The 25,300-nt window shown below is 39.4% G+C and overlaps 1 protein-coding gene and 1 pseudogene across 8 annotated transcripts in view; one reads left to right on the forward strand and one right to left on the reverse strand.

The window, feature by feature from the left end:
• KAT6B (lysine acetyltransferase 6B) overlaps nucleotides 1-25,300 on the forward strand; it is a 222,770-nt gene that overhangs the window by 144,533 nt on the left and 52,937 nt on the right. For 3 of the 8 annotated variants that reach the window (XM_027858756.1, XM_027858761.1, XM_027858752.1), the window contains exons 7-13: nucleotides 294-426; nucleotides 3,996-4,927; nucleotides 5,913-6,034; nucleotides 8,867-8,982; nucleotides 10,907-11,048; nucleotides 15,981-16,142; nucleotides 18,968-19,061. In XM_027858756.1, the coding sequence (XP_027714557.1) occupies nucleotides 294-426; nucleotides 3,996-4,927; nucleotides 5,913-6,034; nucleotides 8,867-8,982; nucleotides 10,907-11,048; nucleotides 15,981-16,142; nucleotides 18,968-19,061 (1,701 nt within the window). The remainder of the gene's footprint in view (nucleotides 1-293; nucleotides 427-3,995; nucleotides 4,928-5,912; nucleotides 6,035-8,866; nucleotides 8,983-10,906; nucleotides 11,049-15,980; nucleotides 16,143-18,967; nucleotides 19,062-25,300) is intronic. The other 5 variants (XM_027858769.1, XM_027858783.1, XM_027858793.1 and 2 more) reach the window with 3 other exon arrangements.
• LOC114040693 lies at nucleotides 8,237-8,647 on the reverse strand (annotated as a pseudogene).

Consider the following 25,300-nt stretch of genomic DNA (forward strand, 5'->3'; position numbering starts at 1 on the left):
GGACATAAGGCATTGGGAACTAGATTATGAAGACACTCTCATGTAAGGACAGACTGTTGCCATCTCTTCACCAGTATTTATTTTTTCAAGCTGGGGAAATTGACTTGATGGTGGCTTCTTTCTCAGAAATGTAAAAAAGGGCAAATGTTCTTTTTTTCCATTTTTCCTGAAGTAAAAGCTCCCCACAGCAACCACCTTGTGTGCAACATGTTAAAATTACAGTCAATGTGTAATATCAACAACCTAAAATAAGTTATATTTATTTTTTCTAATACATATATATATATATTTAGGGATGTGGATTTGCCAAGTCTGCAGACCAAAGAAAAAGGGAAGAAAACTACTTCATGAGAAAGCTGCACAAATTAAACGACGATATGCAAAACCTATTGGACGACCGAAAAATAAACTAAAACAACGAATGTTGTAGGTTGAATTCTTATGAGAAAAAACTTTTCATAGTGTGCTTTCCAGAATATCACCCTTTGGGGATCCAAGATAGAGGAACATAAGCACCTTAGTAGCCACCTGTCTGTGTCAGTGTCAGTGCCTAAAGCCTTAATGCAAACTGTTATGCATCCTGTATCAACTGTGAGATAGTTTGGAAACTGATGAGAGAATTACAGTTGGCGTTTTATGGTCTTCTTTTGGCAAAAACCATGAGGCCTAAAAACAGTGAAAGAGAGAGAGTCCAAGAAGGGGCAAGAAAATAAGCTGCATTGATTAGCTTACTTTATCACTGGCTGTTCTATAAATATTATTGTGTAAATTTTAAATCAAGGTCATTATCTGAACTGAGGCCATTCTTAAAGCCATTTACTTGGGTGCGGCCTTTTGACTGAGTCCAGGTTTTACAAAACAAATCCTTTTATTCAAGGGGATTTGTTCTGTGAAGTTTGTATTCAGTCAAAGGGCTACACTTAGAGTACTTAGAGAGCCACACATGGCCTTGAGGCTGCAGGTTCCCCACGCTTGAGCCAGTACTATATTTTAAAGGCTGCCTGCTTCTGATCCTAATTCCCACAAATAAGTATTTCCAGAAAGCTTCAGATACATCACAGCAGATCCAGAGCCATCAAAGAGCTAGACAGAAACGTTTGGCACATCATCTCACATAGGGTGCCCCTTTGTTTTAAGTTCCCTGAAATCTTGACGGGTTTTAGTTTCAAGATGATAACCACACGCCCTCTGCTGCATTGCTTTCCAAAGCATGGCAAAGTTTTTAGTAAAGATATTTTTATTTTGTGGTATTCTAGATTTGTTTCTAAATTCTTATATGGATTAGTTCTGACTTTTTTTGTTAGGAATTTCACATGAATAGGCAATGGTATTTTTTTAAAAAAACCTAATTCCTCTATAATCATTCTACCATCTTTAGGTTAAATGCCTCACTTATTAGAATGTTGTTCTAAGCAGGAAATCTGCTCATAGGGGACAACTGACATATATGGGCTAAGAACAGGAAACAAAGCATCAAGATCTTTTGACTCATGTGCTGTTTACTCTTCTGTCTTGATTACATTTGGAGTTCATTCACAATAGTTAGTAATTTTCAGGAGACTTTATTAGAACCCATTGACTTTTCTTCTGAGTATAGTTTTTGCCAGATTCTAGAGGTAAATGTAACATATTTTGAAGAAAATCTTCCTTATGTTAGCATTATTTGAAGCAGAAATTATATGTTTTTACATTCATGTTTCAAAACCATTGTTCCCTAAATGAGACTGTGTGCTAAGACTACAGTTTTAAAAAATGGGATCTTATCTTCCTAAAGAAAGGGTATAACTGAAAATTACATTTGGCACCAGTCCTAATTTGGTAGAAAACTGTCTCATGAGCTCTTAGAATCTTAAAAAATAAGCCAGTGTCTCCACTTATTGAAATCTTTTAGAAGCTCGAAGTGTCAGCTTCATATTGAATAATAATATTTTTAAATCTACTTATTTCAAAGGGAGAGAGATATTTGGGAAATCTGTTGCAGATTTCCAGACCAAATTTGAGGGTATCTTTTGGCAGGATCAATTATTTATCTAACATTCCCAGTGCATTTTCCAATACTAAAAATGATCTTCAACATTATCTGCATTTGATTTTAGAGGGGCCCAGGACACCTTTAGTCCAGTACTACTCAGGCAGGAGTCCTAGGCTGTTCCCATCTCCAACCATTAGAATATATTCATTTTATCTTCTCATTTCAAATGATAAAAATCTTAGTGGAAGCTTCTTTTGGGGAGGGGAGAAAATGTATTGTTTTCTCCACTCAAACAGCTATAGTTTAAACTCTCATCTCCTGCTGCGTGGTTTATTGAAAGAGCCTCCTGATTGTTCTCTGTGTCTCCTGTCTATCCTGTCTCCAATCTGTTCTCCACATTGCTACCAAGTTGATAACCCTAAAACACATGATCACGTTCCCTCTCACCCCCTAAGCACTCAGTTTTTCAGTAGTGTCCTGTTGCCTCTAGGACAAAATGCAAATTCATCAGCCTGGCATTTAAAGCCTTCCACATCACTCTCTACCTTTCCAGACTTGACTTCATATCATTCCTCTTCAGATACTCTGTGGTGCAATGAGGCACTGTGTATATGGTGGAGAGAACGTTCTGCTGGCTGTTTGTTCCAAGGTCCTGGGGTTAAATCTCACTTCTGCTATTTAACTCTGCTAGTGGGGACTTGGGCAAGTTACTTAACTTCTCTGAGGCTCGGTTTGCTTATCTGTAAAAGGAACGAGTTGGCCTAGGAGGCCTCTGTGGTCTGGCATGGTATCTGTGTCTGGTGTAGAATATTCCATCTTTTCTATCAACGCCTTTACACAAGTCATTCACCAGGCCAGGAGTGCACATAGTAGGTGCTTCATAAGTATTTCTTGACTTGACTTAATTTGCAGTTGTTTCAGTTAAAAAAAAAATGGTGCTCTGGTACTCTCTTGGGTATCAGTCTCTCTGTTCAGTAGTCTCCAGCTAAACCAGTAATTTTTTTTAGAGTAAGCTTTATGATGCAAAAACAAAAGATATCAATAAAAAGAAATTTTTAAGAGTAAACTTTGGCATTCACAACACCTTTGGCTCACTGCTTGGCTGTGTTTACATGTTTGGCAGCAGACTTGTTGTGGGTTAGAGTGACCCCACCATTATGTCAAGTGGAACTAACCATGAATTGCTGTTCCTGTGCACTGTAGTGTTGTTGACGTAGATCTCTGTGTGGATCACATGATGCCAAGTGTGTGGAAATAATCTTTGTAAATGGATTGCCCCATCAAATTGTCCATGTCATGTCTGGTTTTCTGTAGCTTGCTTCTCTTTGAAAATTACTTCAGAGTTTTCTGTTCCTGTTTATCTCTTTTTTTAATCAGCATTTTGTGCTGTAATTAATTTTCTCCCAATAGGGAATTTTGGTGGTTTTCTTGTTTTCCTGAACAGATTTTATTTGCCATTTTTAATCTTTTAGTATTTCTTTGTTTTAAAGTGATAAATGGGTGGACATATTCAAATTATGCAGAATAATCAAAGTAGTTTTTAAAATAGCAGTTTACTATAGATTTCATAAACTCATCCTTTTGCTTTTGAAGAACACATCTCTGTATTCCTTAATACTATAATATAGACATTTCAAAGAAATCAAAACATCTAATTTTGTAATAGTAGAAAGCTTAACTCTCTATTTAGTGATAATTAAATGTAATTTTCTGTCAGTCTACTTAAAATTATTTTTACTTATATTACCCTTATGGTCATATATGCTGAAGACTTCCCCATCTTTTCTTCTTGTATATATTATGTGGGTTCCCTGAGGAATCATGGTGCTTGACAGTTGTTTACCTTTGCCTTTACAGAAATGTCTGGTTAGTGACACAAAATGTTTTCAGCATCCTAGTTCAGTTTTTTTTTTGTTTATTCTGAGCACATGAAATAACACATAGGCTATATTAGAATTATTAGTTACTGTTTTTGTTATTTGTTGCTTTTAATATTGATTTTGTTTTCCAACTTTTTACCTAGGTCTGTAACCAGTGATGAAGGATCCATGAATGCATTCACAGGAAGGGGGTCACCTGGTAGGGGTCAAAAGACTAAAGTCTGTACCACACCTTCATCTGGTCATGCTGCATCTGTGAAGGACTCAAGCAGCAGATTGGCTGTTACAGACCCCACTCGGCCTGGTGCCACCACCAAAATCACCACCACCTCCACCTACATATCTGCCTCTACACTTAAAGTTAACAAGAAAACCAAAGGGCTCATTGATGGCCTTACTAAGTTTTTTACACCATCACCCGATGGTCGCAGATCACGAGGTGAAATAATAGACTTTTCAAAGCACTATCGTCCAAGGAAAAAGGTCTCCCAGAAACAGTCATGCACTTCTCATGTGTTGGCTCCAGGTACCACACAAAAGCTAAAACCTCCACCTTCTTCACTTCCACCCCTAATCCCCATCTCTGGTCAGAGCCCCAGTTCACAAAAATCCAGTACTTCCACTTCTAATTCTCCCCAGAGTTTTTCTAGTCAGTCAAGTGTGCCCTCCTTTAGCAGCCTTACTAATAACAGTCAGCTGAAGGGACTTTTTGATGGACTTTCTCATATTTATACTGCTCAGGGACAGTCTCGAAAAAAGGGACACCCAAGTTATGCACCACCCAAACGTTTGCGTCGTAAACCTGAATTCTCTTCCACAACAAAATCTAATGCCCATTACTATGGGAAGAAAAATAATAGAAGTAGGTTTATTTCTCACTCCTCCGTGTCCTCTGGCTGGGGACTGTCTAGAGGACGTATTTTTAAAGCAATTGCTCACTTCAAGCGAACAACTTTCCTTAAAAAGCACAGGATGATAGGCAAATTAAAGTATAAAGTGACCCCTCAGATGAGAACCCCCTCACCAGGGAAGGGGAGCTTGGCAGACGGAAGGATTAAACCTGATCAGGATTATGGTAAGCAAAAGGTCAAAGCTCCAACCAAACCTACGTCCTGTCCCTCTCCTCCCCACTGGAAAAAAAAAAATAAACTAGTTCTTATTTGTCACATAGGCCTTAGCTATTTCTCTTGTTCTGACTTCACTTTCATAAAGAAGCAATGAAATGTAGACCTTTTTCTGCTGCTAACTAAACCTCCAAAATGTTTGTCCAACTAATACTTTCGTACATTCTATTATTTATTTTCATCTAGAGTGACACAAAGACCCCCACCCCCATGCCCTCATTGCATTACTTATGGCTTTGTAGTAGTACTGCATGAATAGCAACTGTCATGGCTACTGCCCTGCGCCTTCTCAGAGGTTGTGCAGTCCTTAGCTCTGGCTACTGCTGCTGCTTCCAGGCGCGTGCTTCAGCTCAGTATCTTTCTCTGTTCCATTGTCTTTTCATGACAAATGCCATCCTACTTCAATCTCAAGAAAATCTCATCTATGATAACATGAAATATACTTTGGGGTATGGTGTTTTTTGATTTTGGTTTTTATTTTTTTAAGAAAAATGTTTTCATAAATTTCAGCTAACAGATTGACATCTTATGATTTTTGCTACTTTTTCCTAAACTCGCCATTTAAGGGAGAATTAGATTTGATTATTTAAAAGCTAATGCTGGAGGTATATCAGAAAAAGATCAGTATAACAACTGATCTAGAATAATTTCATATGTTTTTCCCAAAAAAATCAATGAAGACAGGGAAAAAAAAAACAGGAAAGATACTGGTCAGTTCAAGCAAAGTTTGGATAAAACAGGTAAAAGGGTAAAACTGTTCCTGAATCTGTGTGTTATACCAAGAGTAAAATTTTATACATCTCAAAACAGAAGAGACAAGTTAGAAAATTCCAAAATGCTGCTTACTGTGCTGATTGAATGCCATTCTGGTAGTTTAAGGAGGATTTTTCAAGATTCATGTCAGTGAATATACTTTCTGCTGTTTTTTAATAACAGATACCGAAGTCAAAATAAGCATCAAACAAGAAGGTACAGATGTAAATGTGGCTGGAAGCAAGGATTCTGTTACAGAAGAAGATTTGGATGTTTTTAAACAAGCCCAGGAACTTTCCTTGGAGGTAAGGTGTGGGTGGCAGCACCTCATCCACAAATATTTGATGATAATAATAATAATAATAGCTAGCATTTATATAGTATCTATTATGTGCAAAGCACTACATTAAGCACTTTACTAGTATTATCTCATTTGATACTCATAAAAGCCCTGGGAGGTAGGTGCTATTGTTATTCCCATTTTACAGATGAGGAAACTGAGGCAAACAGAAGCTAAGTGACTTACCCAGGGTCACAGAACTAGTAAATGTCAGAGACTGGATTTGAACTCAAGTCTTCAGGCCCACCACTTTATCCACTGAACCATCCAGCTTGCCTTGGTGTGGTTTGAAATAGAAGTTTCAACTTTTGAAGTGCATTTACCATTTTTTTGCCTCCAAGATAATTATCTTCATACCCCTCTGTACTTCAGAATAAACTATTCATTCATGCTTTTTGTGTGAATGGTGATATATTGATGGCACTCTCAGATTAGACTGGAGCCCTCCGCTAGTCTATTGAATGAGGCCGAATGAGCAGTAGATGAAGCCTGAAGAGTGAACATTCAGGTGAGGTTAGACTACTGATTCCTCTCTACTAAAGCGAAGAGAAGATATTAAATCTTAAACACCAAAGATTGCATAGTAGATGTGCTACTTCAGTACTGATGGAGGGAGGTCACTATGAAAAGTGTCCCTTGTATCCATTTTTCTTTGGATTTGATTTGTATTGCAGGATTGTGTTTTATGACCAATTACTGAGTAATAATAGCAGCTCACCTGTACATCTAGTGCATTAGAATTTACAAAGCATTTTCTGTGCAACAGCCCTGTGACAACAAGCCCATAGTTCCCGTGTTGCTGTCCTCTCTGCTTCTCAGAGGAAGAAGCTGAGGTTCAGAGAACCTCGGATGACAGCTGGCACATTTGGAACAGCAGAATTCAGGGCTCCCTTTGCTCCACCACGTTGTCCTGGGAGATCAGATCTGTTGCTTTCCTGGACAGCCTGGCCAGAGGTTGACACTTGTCACACATCAGTTTTATAATTTGATGTTCTTAGGGTGGTAAGCTGTGGTCCACTGCACAATGTGTGTTTTTATTGCCACCTGCCAGTTTTTATTTTCAGATAATAATAGCTGACATTTATGTAGCACTTTAAGGTTTGCACAGTGCTTCATATACTATCTCATTTGATCCTCACAACTCTGTGAGATAGGTACTATTCTTATCCTAGTTTGGTAAATGAGGAAACAGGCTGGGGGAAAAAAAGGCCTCACAGACACAGGTAGTATCAGAGGTAGGATTTTCCAAGTCTCACAATCTATGCACTTTGTCACTCCTGCCTCCTAAGAGTTCAAAGGAATCCTTAAAGCACATGCCTTGTTAAGGTTAGACTTTTCTCCATAATTTCTCCTTTAAATATTTTCCTTTGTTTCATTAAACTATTATTATTCCTAAGCTTTGTTATTTTGTCTATATCTAACTTGCTTAGGTGACTTCTGCCTTTTCACAGTGATTACAGATCTGTTAAGCATTTTTACATTCTTCAACTACTTTTTAATGTTTTTTTTTTTTGTTTGTTTGTTTGTTTGTTTGTTTTTTTTTACCATGCCCCTCCTTAGGCTGCGGTATTCTCTCTGGGTAAGAGAAAAGCAAATTTTCCCTAAAATTAGCCCAAATCTTTCCATCCTGTACTCTGATCAGAGTAGCTCCTGTTGTTATATTTAAATATGAAGATGAAGAAAGATCTATAAGATGCCCTTCAAACTGACTTGCCCAACATAGATGTGTGTGGCATCAGCCACATCATTGTATCACTCATCTTATTTAAATATATATTGGCCTCCTTTTGCACCCATTTAATACAACATTAGCACTACAGCAGAACAGCTTAATACTGTTGCCTTGAGTAGCAGGGTTTTGTTTTTTTTTCCATTGTAGTGTTGTGGATAATGTGAATAAAGTTCATTATAACTTCAAAAGAACTTGTAAACACTCTGATAGTATGAGAATTCAAAAATATAATTTTGTGAAAAGAATAGCGAGTACTGTGTTTTGTATTCTTTTAAAGTAGGCATCAGGAAAAAAAAAGGAAAAAAGGAAAAAAAGAAAAAAAATAAGTAGGCATCAGTACATTTTTCTGGAAAATTTACAGATAAGGCGAAAGGATTCTCTTTATTTTTTTTTCACTTTTAATAAACATTTTATTTCCTGACCAACAAAGTAGTTCTAAAACTGTAGCTTCTGGAAGAACCACTTGTTTTTGCCTGTCTTGTACCTTTCCTCAAATTTGACCTTGGCTTCCCTCCTCACCTTATGTTTTAGTGCAAGGTTAAGAGACACATCCTTGTTGACAGCTGTTTTGTCCAGTAGGATATCCACAGAGTATCTGGTGGGCATCAGGTGGTTGTAGTTATAAACTTTCACCTAGGACTTGATTTTTGATCTCTTAGCAATCTTCTTTTTGCCCATTGCCGCAGTTACTTTGAAAGGGTAGCGGTCAATACTTGCCACCAAGGTATGGTTGTAGGGCCTGTCCGAAGTCCCATCATCAATGTTCTTGACGATGACAGCTTTGCTCCCGGAGTACTGCCCAGCCAGGACTACCACCACCTTCCCAGGTTTCATGAACTTGCCCATTTCGACACGAAGCAGGTCACTCCTAGATCCAAAAAAAAAAGCAGAATTCTCTTTATTTTAATTGCCCCACCTCCTATGGATGTTATGAGGATCAAATGAGATTTTATTTGTAGAACTCTTAGCATAGTACCTGGAACATAGTAAGCACTTAATAAATACTTCCTCCCTCACTTCCTTCCTCCCATCCTTTAAATTTTTACTTTTCCTTCCTCCTAACAGAAAATAGGTTGTAAAAATGGTGTGGAATCCAATGGACGGTATCCTTCAGTAATAGAATTTGGAAAGTATGAAATCCAAACCTGGTACTCTTCGCCTTATCCACAGGAATATGCAAGGTAGTGTACAATAACCTTGATAAATAAATATACTTTGTATAAGCAAAAGAAGCATCATTTTTTTTTAAAAGAAAGTAGATACCTATAGAAAACCAAATCAAATTTGATGATTGATTCTAACAGCTCTCTTGCCTCTCCTGATCCGTTTTCAAGATTCAAAAACTTTATTTAAATGACTTGTACTTATTATTTACATGTTTAGTGTAAACCATGTCTTCTGGCTACTGGACCATAGTCTATCTAAGATTCATTGGACAGGTTTGACATGAAACAAGGTATGAAAAATTATTTGCCCTTGGAAAAATCTTTGAAGATATATTTACCACCACATTTCCTTTTCTAATTAGAATGCTTACATGTGTGTACACATATACATATGTGTGTGCGTGTATACATATATGTACGCGCATGCGCGCGCACACACACACATATTTGGTACTTAATCTTATGTTTTTTAGATGCCCTTATAGAGATACTGCAAAAAAGAACCTTCCTCGATTTTTATTCTTGGAACCATTTTTGGTCAAGTAGTTTAGGAGAAGACATTGACATTGGTTTTAGGTATGATGAACTTTAAGACTCCTAAATAACTAACTGCTGGGTTCTGTTTAGTGTGAGTAACAAATGCTCTGAAGTTGTCATGTGTATTGGAATTTGCATTATTCATAGTTATAGTTATGTAAAATATAGTTATTTGTTTCAGCCCAAGGAAAATATTCAGTGCAAATTCAAATAATGTGACCACTTCTAGGGATATATTATTTTCACTAATCAGGACCTGGCTGTACAGAGAGAGCAGGACCAAACAGCCACTTATCAGTCTATGCACGAGTAATATATTTATATTTCTCAACTCATGGTCTTCAACAACTTCCAATAAAAACAAGCTTGTGTTCCTTCTGGATTTCTGCCTTCTTTCTACCATATCAGCATCTGCCTCGTCACCTAATTGGAATGAACCAAAAGTGTGTATACTAGTACTTAAGGTATCAAATTGAGTGAAAAGATCTGATTTTTCTTCCTGGCTGCCATTAACTGAGAGTATTATCTTAGACAATTGTAATAAACTCCTCCAGCCTTTAATTTTCCCACTCTTGACAGAAAGGTAATCATATGTCTTATACTTTGAGATCTCTGTGTAGAAGTTACCATGTTAAGTACAAGCTTTGAGGTTGCTATTATTTATGTCACTATTATTTCATGTTTCCTGAACCTTAAAGTGTCTAAAAGTACTTTTTGTTTGGAACTGGAGACATCTTTGTATTATAGGTAGAGTACAAGTACTGTGGTTGTTTATATTTGCATTGTGAGCAATAATGATCCAAAGAGGGAAGAAAACTTGTCCAAAGTCACAGGAAAAGTTAGTGGTGGAAATAAATTCAGGTCTTTGGATTTTTATTTCTTCCTTCTCTGTATTAGGGCAAAAAGTTATCTTCTCTAGTGATGGAAATGGAGACATCTTAGTTCTAGAACCTCCTTACCTCTTAAGTTATACACAATATTTGATAAATTAATTTATAGCCATTCCCTCAATAAAAACAATCACATTACCACCACTGACCTTTTTACGTTAATAGCAACATTGATTGTGTAGTATTGGAATTTGAAAAAGAATGTCACTATTGCCAGAAACTGGCCTCTGACTCAGTGCTAATGTTCTGGCTAAGATTTGGTTAAGGTGACTTCAAATGTGCAAATATCCTTTTGTCTAAAACATTTCTAAGAATATGTTTAGTTTGGATAGTAGAGATGGTAAATGTTACCGGTTATGTCATGAATGAGTTAACTTTTCCTTTACCTCATTGTCTATCTGGGTATCATTGTTTAGACTACAGTGTAGAAAAGCCTTTAGAAAAATTGAACAATATTTAATTTTCAAAATTGACCCAAAATGCTAACTCTGTGATTTTTTAAACTTCAACAGATTACCAAAGCTTTACCTGTGTGAATTTTGTCTTAAATATATGAAAAGTAAAAACATTTTGTTAAGACACTCAAAGAAATGTGGATGGTTTCATCCTCCAGCAAATGAAATCTACAGAAGGAAAGATCTGTCAGTATTTGAGGTAGGCATGTGTAAAATGAAAACATCATTTTAAAATGAAGTTAAACATGTACTTGTTTGCCTTCTAGAGGCAAAAATTGTATAGAATGTTGATACTAAGATTCACATTTTTCTCTAGTGGGAAGTTTTCCACTTTTTGGAATTATTCTAGCATTTAAACCAGTTTTTCCCAGCTGCGGGAATACCTTTTTACTATTACAGTGATTTCTTTCCTTTTCCCATAGTAATTATAATTCTTGTCCGCAAAAAATCAAATTCACCAGTGAAGTTGTGATCTCGGTAGTTTTTCCATTAATTGCTTCTTTGGTGATAGAAATTAGCCTGAGCCAGCAGCTGTAGCAGATCTCTAGTTAATATTGCCTTTGAAGATATTTCCCTCTCCAGAGAGTTATGCAGCTGTAGACATCAGCCTTATCCACAGCCACCTGGGTTCCCATCCATTTCCTGGCAGCCTCTGTGGCCTTCTTGACAAGAATGCTGCAGCTGGTGGAAACTCTCCCATCTCTGTGGATGGCCACCCGAGCAGAATTCTGTTGGGTTGGTCACAGAAATCCCATGTGACTTTGTGGCTGTAAACTCTGGCAGTTTTAAGAGTTGACTTAATGGAGAAAAAAATTTTTAATCCTATTTTTAGGATTTCAGTAAAATAGGGAAGTTTGAAAGAGAGTTAAGGGGAAATGATAATCATTTTGTTTTAGACACATTGAGTTGGAGATAACCAGTGGTACATCTGATTGGATGTGTACAGCAGACAGTAAGAGTGCAAGAGAGGAATGAGAGAGAGAGAGATTGACTAACTGCCATGGAGATGATAACTGAACCTATGGGTGCTGAAGAAAAAATGACTCAAGACATTGCCTTTGGAGAAACCCATATTTATCTGGCAGGATTTGAGTGGCATCGAAGGAGAGGAGACTTGCTGTGGGTGATCAGAGAGGTTAGAGAATAATCTGGAGAGAATAGTGTCTCCAAAGCCAAGGGAGGAGGAGAGAGTATACCAGAGGGAGGTATGGGTAACCATGTCAGTGATTTCAATGGAATGAGACTTGAGAAAAGGAAAACCAATTTAATAGTTAAAAGATTGTTGGTAACGTTGGCAAGAAGAATTTCATTTGAGGGGTGGACTCCCGGGGTTGAGAAGGAGATAGGAGGTAAGGAAGCAGAGGAGCAGATGTGGGTGAGTAATCTAGGAATGTGACTTGGGGATTAGAGACCTAGAACCAAGGGACCTCAAAGTCACGGATTTGAGCCTCTCGCTTTAGAAGTGAACAGGTGAATGTCTGAAGAATTTATACACCTTGCCTAGAATCACACAGAGAGATCGTTGCGCAGTCAAGATTTGAATCCAATTTCTCTGACTACAAATGCAACGTTTTTCAGGGTACTTCACTGCTTAAGAGAGAACATAGAGAAAGTGATAGGTCAGGGGTGTGGCCAGATCAAGGAAAGGTTTCTTGTGGACCTTGGTCATATTTTTATACAGTCAGGAAAGAGCCAATAGCTAGAAGCAAATTGAAGATGAAAGAGAAGGAGGAAATGATGAAGGAAGCAAGCTCTTGGAGGGTATGTAACCAAGCGTACAAGTAGAGAGATTGGTCTTTGCCAGGAGAAGGGTGATCTTTATTGAATAGAGCAAAGGAGGATAGAATGGAGCATGATGCAGAATGGCTTTGAAGTGTGCTGACAGCACATGATCTTTGTTTAATTAAGGATAGCAGGAGGTGAGATCTACAGAGAAGAAACAGGTAGTATAGGAAACTTTCAGAAAGAAGAGAAGGGGGGCAGCTAGGTGGCACAGTGTATAGAGCCCCGGCCCTGGATTCAGGAGGACCTGAGTTCAAATCCGGCCTCAGGCATGTAACATTTACTAGCTGTGGGACCCTGGGCAAGTCACCTAACCCTGCTGCCTAGCAAAAAAAAAAAAAGAAGAAGAAGAAGAAAGAAGACTTGGAATAGCCATTGTGGGGAGTAACTTAAAGAATCAGTTTGGGAAGTTTAAAAAGGATTATCATCAAGCAGTAAGAGCCCTGCTGTGATTATGTAATATTAATTTGCAGTGGCCCCAGTTAGCACAGGTATGATGACTTTCTTCAGCAAGAGTCAGAAGCACCCAGGTCAAAAGGAATCAGCCTTTATTAAGCACTTAATATATTCTAAGTACTGGGGTTAGAGTTACAAAAGCAAAGAAATCTCCTGCCTTCAGTGAGCTTACTTTCTAATAGGAGAGACAATATACATAGGGAAGTAAAGGTGAGCTGGTGAGAACAGGGATTGAGGGGGACTAAATTATCATACCCCTTCAAAGAATAATGGTAGTGTTGATTTGATCATGATTCGAGAACTGGAGGGGAGCTGGGTTATCAAGAAGTGGACTAGGGAGTATCATGGAGCAGGTGAGACATCATCAGTGGGAGGGAGTGGTGGAAGGGAAGGCCCAAGTGGAAGCTTATTAGCTGAAAGGGTTAAAGTTTCTAGGGCATTGCCTATATGTAAAAAGGAGGGAGAGAGAGCATACTTTAGGGCAGGAACTCCTTAGCTGAAAGGGTTAAAAGGAGGCAACAGGTAGAGATAACCCAGAGCTGGAATCTGGTAAGAGTATGAATACCAGTGAGAAAAAGGAAGCAAGGGGGTAAAGGGCGTCTGACAATAGATAGTTGGAGTAATTTACCATAGGGTGAGGACTGTCAGTTGGAACAGAAAGTGATGTGCTCGAATGGACTAGGAGAGAAAGAGAGGGATTGGAGGTCACAGGAAGTCCGAAGAAATTGAGGAGGAAGGAGGCTGAGGGTCTGCTCCAAGGGAGGAACTTCCCCCCTGTGTGCAAGGCCGCAGAATTAATGATGCCCGATCACGAAGGACTTTACAGTTTACGAGCTGCTTGACATCCATCAAGTCATTTGTGCCAAGGGGAAGAGCCTTTCAGGTTTTATTCAGGAGTAGCTTGGAGCCAGTGCTCAGAGGACAGAATCAGGCCAAGTGACTTTTTTAGTATGAAAGTTGATTTGTGTAATTTGTCATTAGTAAAGTTTGAGAGGGTTACAATGAATAATTTTTCAGCTCCTTCCAACTCCTAATGTCCTATGATTCATACTAAAACTATAATCTGTTTAAAAAAAAAATCAAACCACCACCGTTTTTGTAACAACATAGTAATAATAATAGCTGCCAGCATGTAACTGAGAGAGCCAGGCTTGGAGTGGGGATGGCCTGGTTAGGGTCCAGGCTTACCTTGACATAGGCTGGCTCTGTGACCTGTGACTGATCATTTAACCTTTCAGGTTCCTAGACACTGTCAGTCATCCAATAAGTATTTCCTAATCCCTTCTATGTATCATTCACCCTTCTGAAGAAGGATTTCCTAACTAGGAGTTTTCTATACCAGGGAAATCACAGGCCTGCCCCTCCCTTTAAAAAGGAAAAAAGCTGGCATATAATAATTTAAGGTTTGCACAGTATTTTACCTACATTATCCCTTTTGATCCTCACAGTAATCCAGTGAGAGATACATTATTCTTACACCCATTTTATAGTTAACAAAACTGAAATTGAGATTGAGTGATTTTTCCATGGTCATACAACTATGATGTATAAGAAGTCAGATTTGAACCTAGTTCTCCCCTGACGCTAAGAGTAATACCATACTGCCTCTTCGAACATCTTAAGTGATTGCTGCTCCCTGTCAAAGATGCTGACCATTTTATCCACCACTCGCTAAAGTCTGTTACCTCCTTTATATATGCCATCACTGCAAAAGGTGCTACTCCTGCAAAAGGCATTCATACTACCAGCATTCTACTGAAACTCGTGGTGTACATCCGCACATCTCAGGTGTTCCTGCTGCTGTAAGGTGCTCTGGCTGATGATAACTCACATTTCTGTAGTACTTTAAGATTTTTGCAGCTCTTTCAGGAATGTAAATACTATTAGAATATTCGTCTAGCACATTTTGTTCTGCCTTGTGCTGCCAGAGAAAAAGCTGTCCAGCCAAATAAATAAAGCCTCCTCTAGTTAAGAAGCAAATTGTCTCCTCTATGCCTGATGCCTGATACTTATATCCGATTATGTCGCTCTATATATGAGCTGGGTCTTCTCCAAGGGAACCCATTACAGGAGTTCTAACAATAATTTCTGCAGTATGAGAGTTTGTATGGTCCACGAGAGACCACAGAATGGTCCGGTTCATTGTTAAAGACTTCTGGTTAGCAGATACCCATTCCTCTCAAGAAGAATGCTGGGGAATTTGTAACTCCATTTGATCTAAGAAATTGGCACCCTTGCTTAGCCTCCTGTCCATAACTGTCAGTATCCCAGCATGATTCTTTTTATTTTGAACAGAAGTAGACTATAATCATGGTACTTATTCTAGGTTGAAATTCATCTCACTTTCTCTGCAGTATTATTCCCAGAATAGAAGTTTTATCTTTTCCAATTATATTTAAAATGATGCTTGAGATAACACCAAAATGGAGGCCTTTTTTGTGAATCTGCCCCTCAGGGAATCAGAATACAGTTCATTTATTTCATTTTGGTGTGAAACCCATTTTGGAAATAGCATAGAGATTAACTTCCTTGAAAGTATTTTGATGTGTCTACATTTCCTGTAATTCTGATATGTTTGGTTCAGATAAGGGGAGGGGGGCATACTTGCATCATTTTTGAACCATAAAAAATAAAAACCCAGAATTACTATATTGCCACCGGTTTGCATTATGTTAAGCTAGTTTAAGAAGAAACTACCAATGTGAAGACTGAAAGATGCTAGGCAATTTCTCTTTTGTAGTTCACTTTGTGCATGCTTAGTGGAGTGTTTTCATCTTATAATTTGGGATGTGAAAATACAATTATATGCTTCCTAAAATACTTTAAACAAGAAACAGTGTCATGTTCAATGGCACTTTTTGTGGTAAATAATGTTGTCTGTTTCTTTTACTAGGTTGATGGGAATGTGAGCAAAATTTATTGCCAAAACCTTTGTTTGTTAGCCAAGCTCTTCCTGGACCACAAAACCTTGTATTATGATGTTGAGCCGTTCCTTTTTTATGTTCTGACAAAGAATGATGCAAAGGGCTGTCATCTCGTTGGATACTTCTCTAAGGTAAAACAGGAGCTATTACGCCTTCCTTTCCCTTTTCAAAAATCTTATGTTTTGAGCCTCTCTCTTTGGGCGAGGTTTCCCGCAGTTATGACTTGAAGAAGCAGCACCTGTCTCTGAAAGGCCAACGCCTCCCAAACAGGGCTCTTGAAGGGAAATGAGGGCGGTGCCTTGCCAGCGCTGCCAGTCTGTACTTCTAGCTCCATCTGATGTTACAAGTGTGGCCTGCAGGCTAGAGAGCCTTCCCCTGAACTTTCTGCCACTCACGCTTTCCGTGCTCTGTCAGCATGAATCTCTGCGTTTTGATGCAGGGTCGAAGAATCTCTCCTCTTTGGCACCGTTCAGTGTTAAATTGAAGGTGCTCTTCTCCTTCCCTTTACTGAGAGCCTCAGAATCGCCTAGAGAGAATGTTCACGATCTGTCTTTTACTGGTATGTTTTCCATACCCACCCACATCACCGCTATCCTCCTGTATCCCTTCCTGCTTCACCCTCACCCTCACTTTGTTCAATGGATCCTGCCCCCTGATTTTTACCGGCTTCTCTTCCTCATTGCTCCTTATGTCCATCTCCTTGAAGTTGAAGAAATCTGGCTTTCTCCTTATGCTACTTCATCAACTCAGCCTTCTCTCCTGATCCCCAACACACCAGATCAGGACAGGAAAGGAACATTCTTCTTGTTCCTCACTGTTATTTCCAGGCCCCTTTCCCATTTACTTTCACCAGCAGCCTCTTCTGCTTTGATCTTCTGTTCACTCTTCTGCTCGGGAAGTTCCAGTGGCTCCCCATTGCCTGTAGAATAAAATACAAATGCAAAATCCTCTTGCAGTTTGACTCCATCTCATTTTTTCTTGATGACACATTACCCCCCCCCCCCATCACACTGTCTGTCTTCTAGGGATGCAGCATTTCTTGGCACAGGTTTACTCCATGCCTCACATGCCCTCCTCCCTTCCCTCCAGCCCCTATCCCTAGCAACCCCTAGGTCCCATCAAGGCTCAGCTCAAGCTCTGCGTCCTTCAGGTCACTGTAAATTCATTTTGTATATTTATATGCTTTATACCCTTTATCTTTGAACGTGCTGCATCTACCCAGGAGAGTGTAAACAAGACTTCTTTCACCTTTGGGTTAGTGTGCTCAGCACCTAGCATGGGGCTGATAGATGCTTATTAATTCATGCTTTCCGATTGATATGCTATTGATCCAAGAGAATCTCACCTGTGCAAGAAGTTGACATTTTAGTTGTCCCAGGCTAAAACAGTGATTGCCTGTTGCAACCCCCGCTGCCCACATTGTCCCTTCAGTTGTCACCCAGGAGAGTCGCTCGTGCTCTTCTCATCTGTCATGGTTTGTTACACCCCCATACTGGGCAGACACTCAGGCACAGCTGTCTCACCATGCTCCCTTTCTTTTTTTGGGTCCCACATTGAATATCATCTTTTTTCCTGCCATCACTCAGTAATTCTAAGCTCCCTTCTGGTTTCCTTTTTATCTACCCATGAACTGCTCTGTCACATGATGGCCTAATCCTCTCTTGACCCTGAAGTAATCCATTTGTCCACTATTCTTACTGTATTCCCTGACATGGCCCAGCCTCTCTGACAATAAACACTCGGGCTCCCTCCCTGCTCTTTCTCCTCCACCCCCTGGTCAGTGGCCAACATGACAAATGAGGACAACATGAATAACCTGCAACTTCAGGCAGCCCTTCCAGCTGTAGAATCGTGACTACCTTTCTTTGCGTGAATCCTAGATTGAAGTGACTCAGGGGACAGTTAGGTCAAAATTACTAAGTAAAACTGTTCCCAAGATCTCTGAATGCTGAGATGCTTGTTGATGACCACTTCTCAGTTCATCTTCCTGGATTGACCATTAAATCAATCCTTGCTCTTAATCTTAAGACTCTGAATACAGAAAATGGAGACAAATCTTTCCTCACAAAAATTCCTTACTTGTATTTAAGAATTTTTTCCCACCACTTATATACTAAAACAAGGTCATTAAGATCTGGGTATTCTGAGTTAGTTCTTTTATACACTTAGTATAATTTGTGATCAGTCTCATTCCTGGTTTGTACTTGGCCAGAGTGTTCATAATCTCATAAACTTTTTCCTCTGTGGGTAGTTTTTAGTATCTTTTTTTTTTTTTATCCATAGTAAAAGATTGCTGCTTTGATGCCAAAACTCATAAAAATTCCAGATTCCTCTTAAGTTTAAGAATTATTTTGTAGCTTATGTTTTTCAATTCCTGCTTTTCTTTCTAGTTAGGTACAATATTCTCTGCTTCCTTTGTTGTTTGAAGGGCTTATTTGATTTTCAGATTTCCAATTTCTCAGACATTTTCACTTTTTATGCAAAGGATAAATTGTACTTGGCCATGGAAAATCTCCCCATGCTTCGGATACTCCTTTAGTTACACTAACATTAGGAGCATTTGCTCTAAGGTAAAAAACAGAGTATTAGAGAATGGAGCGTGTTATTTAATATGCTTCCAGAAGGCTGGCTGGCCGTCTGGAGGGACTTGGACCATTGCTTTCCCCTGTCTCTCCTTGACAGACCCAAGTCATTTAAGTTTGGAAGGGACTGGTGAGGTTGGTACATCTCTGGATTCTGTATTCTAACTTAGAGCATAGTTAAGAAATGCACCCAGCTCAGATGATTTGTTTTAAACTGTTGACGCCATCAGGTGCCAGGCTTTTTTGCTTTGGTCTTATCCTGACATGGCTGCTCCTCACCTTCCTGAAGCAGTGTCCGAGGGCGGCAGCTTGTTCAGGGAGGGGCCCACGTCCGCGGCACTTTGACATGTTTGATCTGCTTCTCCTTCCCTCAGGAAAAGCTTTGCCAGCAGAAGTACAATGTCTCCTGCATAATGATCATGCCCCAGTACCAAAGGCAAGGATTTGGAAGGTTTCTCATTGATTTCAGTAAGTGAAGTGCTTTATTTCCATTCATGATCCAGAGAGCCTACTGCTGTTATGGGGAAACAGTAACACATAAAACTTTATTTAACCTGCTTTTTTGTTTTATCAGTAGATAATGGGATTTCTATTTATATTTACATAGGTTAGAAAAGCGTCCCCAAGTGAAAAATTTACTGCTTCCCTGTTATCATACTCTACGAAATTGAGACAAGATCTCTGTCACACAAAGCTATTATACTGAATGAACTGGCTAAATTACATTCCATTTTGTGATCCTCATTAGTACCAAAAGAGGCAATTATTTGTGATTAAAGCTAAAGGAGGTGTTATTTCAAGGCATTCTCAGTTTTCAAAAAAAAAAAATGCCTGTTTTACTGAAAGGAACATAAAGGGAATATTTCTATTAAAATAGTTTATCTTTTCAGAAGATCTCCCTTGTAGCAGTAACTAAAATCCATATTTGCATCCTTTTAATTTTAATCTGCAAATTTTCAGTTTTTTAGAGATCTGCCAAAGAACATTTGCTTAATATGTATTTATTAAATTATCCAAACTCTCTCAATCATATGAATGACTAATATGTAAATAGATTTACACAAGTAAATGTTGAGAAGAAATGTTGGGAGAGTTGTGATAGTTCATTGTTATCACTGTTACTCTCATGAATTAGTCAGTAGCCATGGTCATTGAAGATAATAAAACCCAGATACCCTGAATGATGGGTATTCCTAGAACGTGGACATTTCTAACCTTTTAAAAAATTTGGTCAGCAGCATCTCTGCATTCTATAGATCACTGTGTTTGCTCAAAGGCACAATGAGTCATTCAGCCACCAAGCGTTTATTAAGTATGCACTGTGTGCCAGGCACTCTGCTGGGTGCTGGAGAAGCAGAGACTCAAATGAAAAGCAGTTCCTGCTCTCACAGAACTTCCATTCCATCAAGGAAGAGAAGGTGTGACTGTAAACTTAGGTTGAATCCACGTTACTCAGAAAGGGTGAGGGCATTGGGAGTTGGAAAGGCTTTGGGTAGAAGGTAATCTTGATTTGTGTCTAAAAGAAAGTAAGGAATCCTATAAAGAGGAGAGTGCATTCCACAAAAAGAGGACGGCCAATGCAAAGAGAAGAGGCACTGTGAAAGGGAAGAAAAGGTCACCTTGGCTGCTCTGCAGAATGTAGGGAGGGAAGAACATGTAATGAGGCCACAAAGATGGGTTGGGGCCACAGAGCGAAGCGCTTTAAAAGCCAAGACAAGTTTGGATTCAGCCTCCTGGCGAGAGGAACTCGTTGAAATTTAGTGCAGAGTTCAGGGGAGCCGCATGGCCAGGTTGGCGCTCAAAGATCACCCTGGCTGCAATGTGGAGGGTGGGTTGGAGTAGAAGGAGACCTGGAGACTGTTGTGGTAGCCTCAGCAGGAGAGAAGAAGGGCCTGAGCTTGGATGGTGGCCCTATGAGGATGAAAAAGGAAGCAGTTGTGATAGATCTTGTGGCAAGATTTGCAACTGACTGATGTGTGGAGTGAAGGAGAGGAAAGAGTCAGGCATAACTCCTAGGTTATGAATATCAGAAAACAGCTTTCTCAAAAACTAAGAAAATTCAAGAGATAACCATGTAATATTCACTTAGTGATTACTCATTAAATGGTAACAATCATAAATGTGATCAAGAAAAAAATACAGTAGTATATGTCTATATCCCTTAATGTTGAAATATTTAATATCTGGAAAAGTCATATTCATCCCTCAATTCATTAATTAGGCTTTACTCTTTTACATGGGAAATTGTACTTGTGTATTTTTACGTTTTTGTTAGTTTGCAACAGGGAATGTATCTTTGGGAGGCACAATGGTACAGTGCAAAGAGCCCTGGATGAATTTGGAGTCAAGGACCTGGGTTATTACCTGTTTGACCTTGGGCAGATCACTTGCCTTCTTTCTCTGGGCCTTGTTTTCCTCATCTGTAAAATAAAGGAGCTGAACTCCAAAGTAACTTCCAGCTCTAAATCTCCGATCCTTTTCTTCCTGTCGAATCTGGAGTCATTATGCAGTGCTAAAATGTGCATCTACCTATTTATGGAGAGGTTCTTTTCTCTGGGAAGTGATGTTTAGATCCTTTGTTCTGAAATTTTGTGTCAGCACCATCCACGAGTTAATCCAGTAGTTATTATTAAGAATGATAGTAATAGTTACCAAGTGTCCAGTATGTATGGCACCGGGTCAGTGTAACTGCAGAGATGTTCATTTGAAAAAGAATGTAATTATTTCCTGTGCCCTTCTACCTTAAAGCCTAAAGCAATGATGATTTTGGTGTAGACCAACACTGTTTTATCCAAATGTAATACTGTATTTATACAGCATTTTCCAAGAATGAATGAATTCACCCAAGTGGATTTTCAAGATAACTAAATTTGTATTTAAATAAAAATTTTTGCGTGTTTTAACTATTTGGATGGGAAATATAAAATGTCTTATACTTTGCTGCATTCCTAAATGTCAGATTTAACTGAGCATAATTAATCCTTTTTTTATGTTATGGACTCACTTATTAAGCCCCTTTAGCTTGGACTGTGTGGGATTATGGGAAGGGAGCTGGCCACAAGGCCAGGAAGACCTGCTTCCAAAATGACTGACTGAGTGAGTGCATGAAATGAGTGTTCATCAGTCAGTTACTGTGTTCTGAGCTGGAGATGCGCACAGAAAGTAGGATAGTCCCTGTCTGCAGACAACTGCCTTGAAGACTGTATTGTAGAACAGTGTTTCTTCAACTGTGAGTCTCAACCCCACTGAAAAAGTTGCAGGTGGAAAAAGTGTAAGAAGCTCTGTTGTAGAACGCATGTTGACTTGCCCTTGTAGAGGAAGTTTGTTAAGCAGGGATACTCCATATGAAAGAAATAACAGGGTCAGTCCCGAAAAGACAGAAAAGGACCAGGCAATATGCTTGGTATTGGGGATATAATCTTTATATTGTGAGGTAATTAGTTCTCTGCATTCTTTTTATTTTATTTTTATCTCTTTCCTCTCTCCAGGCTCTTGACTGGCAAGAGAGTTTTTGTGTTGTTCGGCTTGCCTCTAGCATGCCCTTCCCCAGTGCCCCAGTCTGGAAAATGAGATAACTCAGGTTGTTGAGAATCTTCTGTTAAGTAATAGTGAGTACTGCTCTATAGAAGGTATCGGAAGTAAAGTGTGTGATTTTAATGTAGGAGCTACACAGCATTACGGGAAAAATCTTTCCCAGCTCACGAGCCTTTTCCACTGATTTGTACTTTGTGATTGTGTCTCAGAAGAGACTGGCTTCTAAGTAAATGGAGTTGCTAATAGGAGTCAAAAAATTTTTTAGATTGAGAGCAGAAGGAGAGATGGGAACATTGGGTCATCTGATCCAGTGGACTAGGTGAGAAACTGTGATGAAAAGGTAGCACTTAGGATTGGCCAGGCATCAGTGGGCAGCGGGGCAGCGCAGGATTGGACCCGATCCAGAGATCCTTCAGGAGCCGTCTTCTGCCCTTTTGGCCATGCCTTTGCTTTGTCCCAGCTATACAGAGTTTTAGAAAAAGGGAAAATAATCCTCAGAAGAAGGGATAAAAAGAGTTGTCAACATTCATTTGAAGAAGACAGCATGAAGGAGGGGATTTAACAACCCTCAAAGCAAGAGAAGATGGGTTTAAATTGTCACAGTAAAAATGTACATATGGTGGCAGGATTCAGATCTTGGCTCTGACACTTAGTTGTGTGACGCTGAACACGTCGCTTAACCTAAGTCTCAATTTCCTTACCTGTAAAATGGATATAACAATACCCATATTTAGCCTACAAAGGTTATTGTGAGGATCAAATGAAATATGTGTGGAAAGTGTTTTGTAATCCTTAAGGCACTATGTAAAAGCCAGGGTTTAGTTAAGAAGTTAAGGGTTCTTTATGGGAAAAGACAGGGGAAGAATACTAGGGATAATTATAGTGATAAAAGAAACAAGACATCAATAAAAACTTATTTTAAAAAAAGAAATGAAGGGTTCAGTCCTAGGTTCTGCCACTTATAGTTGCGTCCCTGAGCAAGTGGCTTAACATTTTTTAGCCTTCCTTTCCTCATGTGTATAATGGAGGCAGTAATTAAGACCTCCCAGAATTGGAAGGAATGTCCAACTTAAACCTGAATAAGATCCTACCTGGAGGGGAGTGAACACCTTCACTGGAAGCCATTCTCTCCCAAGGCAGCCATTCCATTTTGGGTTAGGAATCATCATCAGCCTCAGTATGCCCCTTTGCAATTTTCACACAGTTTCCAGCTGTGCCCTCTGGGGGGCACTGATCTCACTTTCATATACCAGAGCTTCATGTACTTGAGGACAGCCTTTTCTGCTCTCGACTGAATATCCCTGGCTCCTTCTGCTACTTCTCACATGGTGGGGTCCGCAGTACACTTCGCATCCTGCTTACCTTCTTCTGCACTACCTCCATGTATGTAGCACCTGTCTCGTAGGGCTGCTGTGAAGATCAAATGAGGAAATGGATTTGAGAGTACTTTGTATTATTGTTGTTATTATTGCTAACAACAATAATAATTAGTTAAAATTAATGGTTTGAAGCCAGTACAGTAGGTTGCTTAGAAAAATTATAGAATCACCTTCTTTGGAGACAGTCAGGCAAAGAGTTAGCAGTTGCCATTTTTGTAATGGTTAAGATGCAGTTTTTATTATAGGCTGGGGGATTACTTCAGTGACCTTTCAGAATTCCCTTTGTCTTTGGAATAATAAGCTGTTGGAAGACAGATAACTTAGGGGACATATTTTCTAGACCATAATCCTCTAACCCTTTAAAGGAGAGTTGTTGCTTCTGGATTTATTTCATTCAAGTAATTTACATGGGCCCCAGAGCTATATGGGTAATGGAGCATTTTCAGGAAATCAAATAAGATTCTTAAGCAGAAAAATCTTATTTCTTCTAAAATAATTTGTTAGTTAAGCTAGCTAAAACAAGATACTGGTAGAGTGGAGAGAAAGCTACAGTTGCCTACATCCTCCAGTTGCATATTTGAATTGCAGATACTAATGTAATAGTTTTCCTTATATTCAGAGAGAACCTTTCTTCCAGTAATCTTAGAACACTTAAGACATATACTCTGTTTTGCCTTTCTCTTTCAGGAGAACATTAGGTGAGTAATGAAGATGTTAGCCCAAATTATCCCAAAATGCAAAGGGATTCCTTTATGGTAGCTTGCTTTTCACCTCCACATAGGGAGGGGAACCAGGTTTGCCAACCAGGGGATTGCAAAGCCTGACCTGTTCACTTATGGCACATCATCTTTCTTCCTTCCCCCTGTTGTAGGCCAAACTTAATTCAGGCTGGATTGGTACTTGAGATTTGGAGTTGGATTGAAATAAGACACTCCCAGGGGCAGCTAGGTGGTGCAGTGGATAGAGCACCGGCCCAGGAGTCAGGATGACCTGAGTTCAAATCCGGCCTCAGACACATAACACTTACTAGCTGTGTGACCTTGGGCAAGTCACTTAACCCCAATTGCCTCACCCCCAAAAAAAAAAAAGACACTCCCAGACCATTTAACAGTTTTTAAAACAGGCTTTAATTAGCCATAGTAGGCAAAGGATACTCAGCTAGGATATAGCATTGATTTAGTTGAGCATAGCTTTCCTCCCTCTGTGTTGGCAATGCCGCCTTCCTGGTCAGGTCTGAGAAAGCACAGCTTGTCTCTCTTTGTAGGCCGGCTTCTGTACTTAGGCCACCAAGAGTCTACCTTGATGACCAGCCCCTTATTCCCTTTAGCCTGTTGAGTCTTAAGGGCAGTTTCAGTCCATTTGAAGGAAAAACTAACCTAATCTTCATGACAGGCATTACTCCTAACACATCCCCTTCCCCTGCCAGACCTCTTCTTCCCTTCTTTTAGCTCGTAGGACTTTCCAGCTCTGAAGAGGTATGGCCAGCAGCTGATACCACAGTTCCTTTCCAAATATTCCCAAGCAATCTCCCCTCCTCACCATTCAGCCACCCCCAAAATAATCTCAAAACTTTCTGCAAAATGAAAAGAAGTTCCAGCCGTTAAAAAGGTTGAGGACTTTGCCATGTCCCAGTAAGAAAGGAAGATAATGGTTATTTTTCCCACATTTCTTTGGTTGCTGAGGCACTAGAAATGATGGCCAGCTAAACCTTGCAGGACTGGATAGTTATCGAACAGGCCAAGAGTCCAAGAATCCACTAATACCATAGTGTCTCAGCCCTGCTACTGCTGCTGT

The sequence above is a fragment of the Vombatus ursinus genome, unplaced genomic scaffold (assembly GCF_900497805.2).
Source record: "Vombatus ursinus unplaced genomic scaffold, bare-nosed wombat genome assembly UNPS02000749.1, whole genome shotgun sequence".
Classification (NCBI taxonomy): Eukaryota; Metazoa; Chordata; class Mammalia; order Diprotodontia; family Vombatidae; genus Vombatus; species Vombatus ursinus.